We start from the raw sequence: 12,500 nt of genomic DNA, 5'->3' as shown, positions 1-12,500 counted from the left end.
GATTCTGCCAGCTTTCCGCCTTAAAATAATAATAATAACAACAACAACAACAACAACAACAACAACAACAACAACAACAACAACAACAACAACAACAATAATAATAATAATAATAATAATAATGATAATAATAATACTTTCAGTGCTGCTACCAGAATGGAGTCCGGTCTAAAAAAGTGTGGTATGTTAGTCTTGAAAAGAGGCAAAATCAAATGTATGGACGGGCTAGCGATACTGCTGAGGGAGGTTATGCAGCAGATTGAAGAGATGGACTAAAGTACTTGGGGATATTGGAAATGTATAAATCGATGGAGAAAGAAGTGACCGAAAAATCTAAGGTGGAGTACTTGCGCAGACTGAGACCGATCCTTAAGTCGAAATTAAATGGACGGCAATAGATTGAAGCTATCAATACCTGGGCAGTTTTACTAGTTAGATATAGAGCCAGAGTAACCCCATAGACAGTAGACGAACTAAACATCTTAGACAGAAAGACAAGGAAGTTGCTAACTAGATATGGGCTATTCCACCCAAAAAGTAACACAGACAGACTGTATGCCTGATCAGCAGCGCGAGAAACCTTCTCCTTTCATTTCCTTTTTACATGTGTATGCTCTGAATTGTTCCTTTCACACTGGCCATTCTTCAAACATTCATCTATCTTTCAGCAAACTTGTTAGAAGACAACACTTCCTTCTCCAACCTCACTTTCCTTTTCAAGTGATACTTGACAAAGTTGATGAGGGTTTGGCCAAAGAGGAAAGTGTCTGACTTTAGCCCCTTCAATCGAGTCCACCTCTTTTGCTACAGCCACCAGGCTAATGAAAATTGCCTTCCCCTCCCGGTAAAAGGAGGCCAGTATGGATTTAGTATGGATTTAGCTGATAGCCGGATCCGTCCTACACGCGACAGCAGCTGTTCCACATAAACCCACAGGTCAGCAATGCTCGGACACTGGACAAGTGCGTGCAGAACGGTTTCGTCGCTCTGAGCTCAACCCGGGCAGGCCCGGCTAACAGCACTTCCGTGCCTGTAAAGGTTATCTCGAACAGGCAGCGCCCCGCGGTAGCACTTTCAGGCGAGGGATTTCTGGAAGTTATCCATAGGCGCCGGCCCCAAAATTCTCCGCAAGAGACCAGTAAGTTGATCCTCGAGAACGTCGTCGCACTTTTCCTCCACTAACCTATAGAAACTTAGGGTGGAACTACTACCGATCGCATTGTTTTGCGGTTTATGGCGGCCTTGTTAACGACTTTCCTCCTTGTTTGAAAGGGGAAGCGCCGCAATGGAAATGTTAATAGAGAAGATTAACTCATCAGACTTGTCGTCGTCTGAGGAAGAGCTGGGGAAATGTTTAAAGAAAATTGATGAAACGAGAGAGGTGAAGAAATTTGCAGAGCCGGTAAAGGAGAAGAATGAAGACGTATGCCTAGGAGATTTGAACAAATTCAAAGATATGCTGAAAAGGGAGGAGAACGAAGTAAAGGTGTACCGTCACAGCGAGACCATGGAAGAAGTCACAAGAAGAACTATACTGTACAGAACGCACAGCGTGAAACGCCGTCGAATATAGATCACAACCAAAGTAGAGGTTGAAAGGGCTTTGAAACCCATATGGAAGAAAATAAATTACCTCACTAGAGGAAGAAAATTTGCAACGGTGGAGGTGCGGTTTGCGTCAGAGGCTGTGGCCTGGCAGCATACCGTGACTTACCTCAAGACGTGCTTCTAGGGTAAGGGTAGAAGAGACTCCCCCTGAGGGGATGTTGCCTGGCTGGTGGCCACCATCCTGTTGTAGCTGGACGACAAAACTGTGGTCCTCCAGGCTAAGAGAGTGTTTACGAGGAATTGACAAGGGCAGAGCCTGGAAATGGTAATCCATGCCGCCCCAGAAAATTTGGAGAGGATGGTGGAAACCATCACAGTCGGTGAAGACGTAAAGTTGAGAGCTATGGTGGAAGTTAAGACGCCCCGATACTTTAAATGTGGCGAAAAGGGTCACATAAAAGTAGAATGCCTTCAACCCAGCGCAAAAGAACCGATGAAAGAACCTCCACCTCTTGCGACGTCGTATGAAAAAGAGGAACCGGGGAAGGAAGAAGAGAACCAGAAATCGGACGGATGGAGTGTGCACCAAAAAGGCAGAAAAGAGAAAAGAAAAGAACGGAGGAAAATTGTGAACCCCCATCCAACTTGACTTCCACCTAATCCCATGCTGTCCCACCCTCCCCATGCAGACACCGACCCTCACCCTGCCCTTCCTGATACAGATACTCGCGCAGACACCCAGATGCCCGAAATTCCTCCATCCCTCCCGAAAAGGAAAAGAAAACAGAAAAAGAGAAAATGTATGCTATTTTGTATGCAAATGTATTAAGAATAGTGATAAACTCGCGTGTGTCGTTGGACAAAGTGTAAGGATTGGCCCGATCACGTTGAGTGCGCAGTGGTGAGCAACGATGAAGCTAAAGGAAAAGTAGGGAGATGAAATAGCGGACCTAGAAAAGGAAATTGACATGAGTTTGTTTTCCACTAATGGTGCTTTTTCATCACCTTGAATGTAACTTCTAATGTTATAAAAAAGTGAGGAAAAGTGTCTCAAAAGTGTTTTGTATATTAGCTTAGACTAATTGGGGGCAACCACATCGAACCACCTTTAGTGTAACTTCCCGAAACGGTCGTGAATTCTGGTACTTAACTGAGGAAAGAAGGCCACTAATGACCCGCCTTTGTTTGCCTGTCCTTCTAATTGTTGTTTCTCTCGTCCGCCTTTGTATTGTCGATCTGTCCGAATGTTTTAGTGTCGTGTACTGCGTTTTTGTTCTACTTTTATATTTATATACGTATAGCGACGTACTACACACTTGTGCTCACCTTATAGTAGGTATGGATCTAAATTTTGTACGACACTTACTCTACCTTTTAGTCCCTCTCTTACTTTCTTTCTTTTTTCTTTTTCTCGCTGCCCCTCCTCTCTCACATTTGTTGGCCCTCTCTTTCTTTAACTACCACTATTTCCCACTCGTCTATCTCCCCTGTACCTTTCTCTTTGTCTCTGATTTTTTACTAATCCTTCAATACCGCTGCACCCTACCCATCACTCCTCCTTCCACGTAACTGGTGGCCGGCCAGCCATGATCTTTCTTTCTTGGCCTGACTGCCGACCGCCAATACCTCTTATTTCCATACCCTATGTTCCTGCCTTTAGGCTTTCATTTCATACACGCAAGCTCAATTGTATTCGTTCTCAGTCGAAAGACACCTGTTGTTATTTTCTTGTTGCTTGTATTCGTAATTGTGTACCATGTTATCCGTTTTTTGTGTACCATGTTCTCCATTTGTTTGTCTTTCTTGCCGTACACATTCGCAAGCTTTCTTACAAAGGGGTCCAATGCTCGTAGCTTAAACTTTGGGGAGGGGGGCAACGTGATCGAACCGTCTCACGTGTAACTGCCCGAAACGGTCGTGACTTCTGGTACCTGACTGAGGAAAGCAGGCCATGAATTACCCGTCTTTTTGTTTTTGCTTGTCCTAATTGTTGTCTAACTTGACCGCCTTTGTATCATCTATCTGTCCGAATGTTTTATTGTCCTCTATTGCGCTTTTGCTCCATTCGTATGTATATATATATATATATATAATATATATATATATATATATATATATATATATATATATATATGTATAAGGATGAAAAGGAGCACACGAGTTGATATATATGAAAAAATAAGTCAAAATAGAAGATGCTAAAATAATTTTATAAAGAACATTTCAGTACCGGTTTCAGTCATTTTGAGACCTTTTCAACTGTAACGATTAAATAATTAAATTTAGAAAAATTAAAAGAAATGTTTTTTTAAAGGAATATTTGTATAGTGTTCAAATATAAGTGGCATTTTCCTTGTTTCTGCCTTGCTCTGTCTCTCTTGTTCACACTTGTGGGTTCGAGGTCGTTTTTGATAAAATGTTTTATTTTAGGAGTTATTTGGGTAATTTTAACCAATCAATGACGTGTATTCAGCTGAAGAAAGTTACTGCTTGTGTTTGCGAACAACAACTTCCGGGTCCATTGAGAAAGCGATGAATGTTCGACAACAGAAAAATTTAAACTGAAAATCTCCCCTAACAAAACCCTTCTTTAATAACAAGAGATGTTTTTATAGCAGCATAGGTTTGCTGTATCAGGGTTCAGTTGATGCTAAATAACAACAAAATTATTACTGAGATAGACCAATGACGAAGCTTGTATGTGGTTGAATGACCTGCTAGTGTTTAGTTTTTTTTTTTTAAATGGTTTAAAAATCTGGCTTTTTTTTTTCATATGGAAAGTAGTGTGATTCAATGTCTAGTGTTATTTCAAAATTCACATTTTGATTATGAAAAATTCTTGTAAATATTGACGCTACAAAACTGTGTTATTCGTCTACGGTGATTTACCATTTTAGTTTAGAAAAGAAAATTTTTGCAAAATTCACTCAACACACGCCCCATAAATATTAAATAAATTTCCATAGTTGCACCTGAGAATATAGTATGGAATTTTCTAGCATAATACTTGCTACAATCTGAAGACACCATCACAAAATTTAATTTTGGTGCATCCCACTAGCAAATCTTTTCACGTGGTTACTTCTCGTTATTCGTTTTGTAGCCGAAAGGAGAATCATTGTCTTCGCTTTCTCATTATTATTGCATCTGTTATGTATTTTCGTGAAACATTCACTTCGTATCATTAATCTGTTGTGCCATTCAACAGTTCAGGAATTATGTGAATCAAATTTTGGTTCCCTAATTTCACTAACATTTATTATGGTAGAAACCTTTGGTTAAAAACATAATTATTATTCCATATTTATCTGTTAAATGATATAACTAAATATTACTAATATTATTTAGAACGACATTGTACAGTGATGCCAATACTTTAGATGTGTTGTATGAGATTGGTTGCATAAAACTGCAAAACGATTGGATAACGAGTGACATTCTGGAAAGGGACCATTTCCATAGAAACACGAGTGGAAACAGCGAGATGTTTATGTCCCCATCTTTTTTGTTCTTTTTCTTTTTTGCTTTATTTCAGTGCTGCACTTGAAGAAACTTTCAAGAGCGCCCCAGAATAGCGTTAGCATGATAATGCCATATGTATGGGACGCTGAAGAATATCAGAAGACTGAAAAACCAAGAGATATAGTAATCCCTCACCATATCGCGGTTCACCTATCGCGGTTTATTATCTAAACTTACGTCGACTCCTCCATGGTGTTGTTTTGCATTTATAATAAAATAAACATATAAAAAGTATAAAAATAATAAAAGAAAAATATACAGTACCGTTTCTGCTTCGCTGATTTTCACCTATTGCGAGGGCTTTTTGGAGCGTAACACCTGTGATAGTTGAGGGATTATCGTACTTGCAAATGAATTTAGAGGAGCAACAGCCTGCTGTACCCTTTTGATTAGTACCACTAAGAGAGAAGTCCTACTACAGGACATCATAAGCAGCATCATACACCAAGACAACTTTGGAGGAGCATAAATTCCATGTGAAATGCAGCAGAATTGGGAAAGATTGTGACGATGCTTGGATGCTTACACCACATGTTTACAATGTATGCTACATCGACTTATATACCAGAAAATTAAGTATTATTAGTAGTGACGGATAAATTTCGTCCATCAGGATTATTGACATGTCTAAACTTTAGCTTCTGTAAGCAATGTCATATATTTCTTCTGTTGGAGTAAAGATAATGTAATATAGAAATGCTAGACAATATGGGCATCTTTCAATGATGTGTGTCACATCAGTAAATTTAAATATGTAAAATTTAAATAAACTAGCCTTAAGAATTAATGCGCCAATCGAATTTTAATATCACACAAACACACACACACATACACACGCACATGATTTCTATATTTGGTTTGCAAGATTCTTGATCTGAACTCATAATTGAAACAGATTTTGTTTTATCTTGGGAAGCTCATTATGCTAATAATCACTCACAGTGGTTTAATTTCACTTCTCTATCATTTAATTAGTCGATCATTCAATTAATCAAACGGTTGATCATCAAATCGATTAGTCTATTGACCAAATTTGTTAACTAGTTGACTAATAGTAATAAAAGATGTGAAACAACCAGCGCAGGTGCTTATTATTAGCAGAGTGATCCTCCCAAGATACAACAATATATATATATGCACATATATATATATATATGTATATATATATATTATATATATATATATATAATATATATATAATATATATATATATATATATATTATATATATATATATATATATATATATACATACATATACATCATAAACACACATATGCTTGTGTGCATGTGTGTACGTGTGTGTGTGTACGCGCACGCACTACGTGTACAATAAAGGAATAAATTGTCGGTGAATCTGGAGTTAAATTTTTCTCCAGATTCTAGTATATATATATTTTCTTAATTTCTCATTTAATCTTGACTGTAATTTCTGTTCCGGTTCTCTGATGAGTAATTTTATGCAATTCTTCAGTGAAAAGATTACCTTAAAACTAAGATATCTTAACCAGACTTTGCCATCTAATTTCTTGAATATCACAAATTTGTGGGGAGAATATAATCGAACAGTAGAGCGGAAATTGTGATGATATTTGATTGACAACCGATGAGGGAATGACCATGTGTATATTGTTTGCATGCTATTCCTTTAAGTTTTTTCCGTATATTCCTTTGTCATCCCGCTGTGAATCTTTCTTTCATTATTACTTATTGTAAAGGTAGCGTGCTGGCAGAATCGTTAGCACACTGGACGAAATGTTTAGTGGTACTTCGCCCGTTGATATGTTCTGAGTTCAAATTCCGCCGAGGTCGACTTTGCCTTTCATTCTTTCGGGGTCGATAAATTAGGTACCAGTTGTGTACCGGGTCGGCCTAATCACTGGCTCCCTTCCCACCAATTTCAGGCCTTGTGAAACGATTATTACCTCCACCTTAGCGAAGGTTGAGGTATTGTTTTCAGTTGTATTTGTTTGGTTTGTTTGCTTGCTTGTCCGTGGACAAGATATCTCAAGAACCGCTGGATGGATTTGGATGAAACTTTCAGAGATGTTTGATCTCGTGACTGGCACGAAGTGATTAGATTTTAGGGTCGATCCGGTACCGGACAAGTATTCTGGATTATTTTCCGTTTTTTTTTTACTTAATTTTTGAGAGCACTTGACTTCTTTTTTTATCATTCTATCGATCCCTGAAAGATGACAGGAAATTTACGATCTATGCAAAAAAAGTAGCAGTTTGTCCCTCAAACCGTTTCTTCCTCACCTAATTAATCTAATTAATTGATTAGTTGTTCCAAATATAGATTCATCTAAAACTATTCAAAGTCAATCACTTTCGATTTTATCTCACTATCTTAAACTTCTTTGCTTAATTATGATCTTGGGAATAAAAAAAGTTAAATCTGTTATTGCAGTCCCCCTCCACCTGTTTCTCTCCCTCCCTTACTTTCTCTCCTTCTCTTACTTTCTCTCCCTCCTCTCCTTCCCCCTCTCTGGCAGTCTCCCCAACTGGATCGCTCATGGCGATATGTCTTTCTTACTTAACAACAATTTAAAAATATCAATAACGTTAAACTACACTTTTAATTTCCAAACTTTTAATTTCCAAACTTTTAATTTCCAAACTTAGAACTTTTTTATGGCAAGAAACCATTGTTGTCATTATTTTTATTAGTAAGGCGGCGAACTGGCAGAAACGTTAGCACGCCGGGCGAAATGCGTAGCCGTATTTCGTCTGCCATTACGGACTGGGTTCAAATTCCGCCGTGGTCGACTTTGCCTTTCATCCTTTCGGGGTCGATAAATTAAGTACCAGTTACGCACTGGGGTCGACGTAATCGACTTAATCCGTTTGTCTGTCCTTGTTTGTCCCCTCTGTGTTTAGCCCCTTGTGGGTAGTAAAGAAATATATTTTTATTAGTAGGGTGGTGAAGACGGACAAAATGCTTTGCTGCATTTCTTGTCTGTGTGTTCTGAGTTCAAATTCCGCCACCGATACATTTTGCCTTTCATCCATTTGACAGCTCTAAAATATGTACCAGTTGTCCACTAAGGTTTATGGAATCAACTGACCCCACTCCCTTAAGCTTGCTGGTCTTTTGCTAAAACTTGAAACAGGTGGTAGATTGGCAGAACCATTACTGCATCGGAGAAAATTCCTTGTGCTATTTGTTTCCACTCTTGAACTTCGGTGTTTATACCAGGCGCCGAAGACAGCTTTGCATGTCATCATTCTGGGGCCTCTAAAGTATCAGTCAAGCACAAGATTAGTTTTAATCGACAAAACCCCTCTCACAAATTTGCTTTAAATCATTATTATTAGCATTATTATGTCACCGAAGTAAGAGTTTGGGGATTTCCTTGTGACACATTCTTTACAATGAGGTTTGCTGATCAACCTCAGGTCTTCACTTCAAAAAGTTATCAGGCCCAAAATAGTAAGGAAAAGGCCATTGTTTGTGTTTTGATTTTAATATTAAGAACACATTGCAATTGAGAGACGTCAGATGTCAGTTGTGTCAAATCGTTATTTTAGTGACAAATAGTTCAGATATTTTTTATAACATTAAATTTTATACTTCATTCTAGGCATAACAAAAAAAAAACAAAAAACAGGTGAGGTGGGGAAGGAAATGTAAATATCTAAACCTAAATATTAGAAATATAATTTTGTTAAGTTGGGAATAAACAAGCTGGATTAGTCACCAGTTGCAACATTGAGCAGCGACTGCATTGCAAAGAGCAACAGGATTTGAAGGATCGGGAAAAAACGGATGCTACTGCAACGACTACTGTTGCTACAAGCACAAATTAGGGGCGTGGAGATACACATATCATTGGAATTTTATTACTTTGGGGGAGAGGTGCTATTTGAACGGCAAAAATCCACCACCACACCTTTTTTTTTTAATATTTGATATGAGATGAAATACATGTTCATAACATCAAATCAGATTAAAGCCTATTATTATAGTTTTATTATTATTGTTATTATTATTATTATTATTATTATTATTATTATTATTATTATTATTATTATTATTATTATTATCATCATCATCATCATCATCATCATCATCATCATCATCATCATTATTATTATTATTATTATTATCATCATCATCATATTATTCATCATCATCATCAACATCATATCATCATCATTCATCATCATCATCATCATCATTCATCATCATCATCATCATCATCATCATCATCATCATCACTATTATTATTATTATTATTATATTATTATTATCATCATCATCATCTCATCATCATCATCATCACTATTATTATATTATTATTATTATTATTATTATATTATTATTATTATTGTTATCATCATCATCATCATCATCATCATCATCATCATCATCATCATCATCACTATTATTATTATTATTATTATTATCATCATCATCATTATCATCATCATCATCATCATCATATCATCATCATCATCATCATCATCATCATCATCATCATCATCATCATCATTATTATTATTATTATTATTATTATTATTATTATTATTATTATTATTATTAACAAGCTATTCTCCCTACAGGGACGTTTTCATTTCACATTCTTTTACAAGATTTTTTTTTTCTTTTTTCTTTTTTTCTCTCTTTTAGTGCCCGTTTTCGCTTACTCGATTCTATGAAATTCCTCACCGTTTAAAAAAATTTTTTTTGGATTTGTTATTGTAATATCCTTTCTTCCATCGACCCTGAGGCAAATAAAGAAACAAATCATTGTTTTTTTTGTTATAATATTTAAATTTTTATTATTACTACTTCAACTAACAAATACTTCCAGTGACGTTCTTGTCCTTGTTTTTGTTTTTAATACTTTTTATTGTTGATGTACAATATTCCTTTTTTTTAAAAAAAAAAAGGCGTAACTCAGTCGAATGTAGTAATAAATTTCTGGCTGATACTCTCCGGACAGCGTTTCTCTCCACTGGTCATTCTATTACAGACCTTTTCAGAAAGGTAGCTGGTTACTTCATACATTGACCCTAACCGAATTCCATTCCCTGGAATTCCCACCCCCCTCTCTCTCAAACTCTCTCTCTTTTTCGTCATTCTTTTCCTCATCTTCATCCATTTTCTCTTCCTCTCTTTACTGAGTCACAACGAGATGCCCAATTGATTTTTTTTCCCACCCTTACGATGAAGATGCAACGCGAATGTATTCACATTCACGAGTGGATAAGTTATTTTGGTTGAGTAACAGTCGCTCCCCATGTGACACATGCCCTTACATACACACAGATGCAAGAAAGAGCATCACACATCAGCGTGCGTGTGAACACATACAACATATTACGCACACATGCGCGTGTGCACGCGTGCACACACGCAAAAAGCCTTGCCTTTTCTCTCTCTCTCTCTCTCTCTCTTTCTCTTCGTCGTTTGAACCACTGGGAAATTTCCTCCATCTCTTGAACTGCAAGTTCCTCTTTTGGTTGTGGCAAAAAAGGGATGAAGGGAAGGAAGCTGGGCAACGACCTCTAGTCTGGTGTAAATGGAAGTTAGCTGTATAAGCTGTGCATAAGGTCGTCGTAGATGAGAACAGCAGCAGCAAGGGTTGAATAGCCAGCACCAGTAGCATCATCCCTGATGGGCAGCACCAGCAGCAGTGTCAGCAGCAACGGCGGCAACAGCAGCAGCAACGGCAGCAGCAGCAGCCAGTGCTATAGAAGTACTGCCAAACGATACGCTCCCCGCCCGTTCTCCGCGCACACCTGTGATTGGCAGGTGACAGTCTCCGCCTGTTTTGAAATCTATTGTGTTTATCGGGCAAAAAAATAGGAGAAACTCAGAGCCTTTTTCAACTAATGATCAGTTAGTTATTAAGTTTATCATTGGTAGACTACATGTTGAAACGTCATAAAAGGCGCCAGTAGTTGGCAGCAAATAGGGTTCAATTGACTCCACCTGAACCGCGACTGCTCTGTTTTCATTGTTTAGGGAACATTGTGCTTTTCCCGCGCTTTTTTCACCATTAGACTTTTCGACGGCACTCTCCCTGGCTTGCGTTAGCGTCTTACTGAAGTGGATGTAGCCGATCATGGGAGACAAGGGAACTTTATTACCAGCACTGTTTACCATGCTATTAGCCCTGGTGGCGGGGACCAAGGAGTATAGAGCCGCTAATAAGACGCTTCGACATTCACCGATGACCACTACCACTACCACCACGGCTAGCACCCGTATTGGTGCCCGGGGTAACAATGCAAGCGTGCTTGGGCTCTCGGAGCCGGCTACAACGTCACAACCGGAGCACGTACACGCACCGAACTATATTTACCATGGTGGTGTTTTGATTGACTATAATGTTTTTTACAACATGACCTATGGTCAAAATACAAGCATCGAACCTACATGGAGTTCACCTTATAGAGGTAAGTCCTTGACAAACATCTCCCCACTCCCTCTCCTTCTCTCTCCCCTTCTCTCTCTTACTATTTTCCTTATACTCTCTCTCTCTCTCTCTCTCTCTACCCCTCCGTTCTCTTCCTTACTTAATACTGGTTACCAATTACAGTCGGACGCCTCCCTCAACTGCACGTCGGCTGGGTTCAATACTCGTTCATATTCTAAACTTCTATTTTGGTTTAAAGGTCATGAGAGGTCATCTGATGAGCACCATCCTCAAGAGAGGCTTACTAATTTACACACGGATAATAATATACACAAACATATATACACATGTGTGTGGGAATGTGTACACACACACATGTACGCATGTATGTACGTATATATAAATATACATACACACATACATATGTATGTGTGTGCATATATATATATATATATATATATATATATAATATACATGCTCACACTGATAACCATGTTGTAAAGTTTCTTCTTTCTTGTTTTTGTTATTGATTTTTTGTTTTTCTTCTGTATTTTTTTTTGTTTTTAATAATTACATCAATTTAATAACAATTTTATTTATTCTTTTATTTTACACATTTAATTTTATGTTTTACATTTTCGTATTAATCTTTTCTTCAGATCTTATATATATATATATATATAAATATATATATTCTTAAATGTTGAATTTACTATGTCAGTATATATTTGTTGAATACTGTGTTGTGTGTATCATCAGCCGGTACATCTGGCACGCTACTCTAATGATTTTGTGTTCCGTATGAATCAAGAAATAATTTTTTTGTACATGTGCTTTTAGATCGACAACTGAAAAACTAAATATTAACGCTATGTCAATAATTCGCCATAACTAATCAAACCTTCTTTCTCCGATTTAGCTTGTATCGTAGTCTCTGAGTTCGATACATGCTGATATATACGATCCAGGTTCAATTCCAGCTATGGATATTATACACCCAATTTTGCTGTTATCTTCAAGACATACATGAATGTGACAAGTTATATTTCCACCGCAAAAT

General features: G+C 37.6%; 1 protein-coding gene across 2 annotated transcripts in view; it reads left to right on the top strand.

Annotated features, from left to right (window-relative positions):
* Positions 1–10,501: 10,501 nt before the first annotated feature.
* Positions 10,502–12,500, top strand: part of LOC115220953 (sclerostin domain-containing protein 1-like) — a 174,383-nt gene continuing 172,384 nt past the window's right edge. Inside the window, exon 1 of one of the 2 annotated variants that reach the window (XM_036510262.1) lies at positions 10,502–11,480. In XM_036510262.1, coding sequence (XP_036366155.1) covers positions 11,147–11,480 — 334 coding nt within the window. In that variant the 5' untranslated portion in view covers positions 10,502–11,146. The remainder of the gene's footprint in view (positions 11,481–12,500) is intronic. The other variant, XM_029791163.2, reaches the window with a different exon arrangement.

The sequence above is a fragment of the Octopus sinensis genome, linkage group LG17, assembly GCF_006345805.1.
Source record: "Octopus sinensis linkage group LG17, ASM634580v1, whole genome shotgun sequence".
Taxonomy (NCBI): Eukaryota; Metazoa; Mollusca; class Cephalopoda; order Octopoda; family Octopodidae; genus Octopus; species Octopus sinensis.
This window is presented reverse-complemented; position numbering and strand designations above follow the sequence as displayed.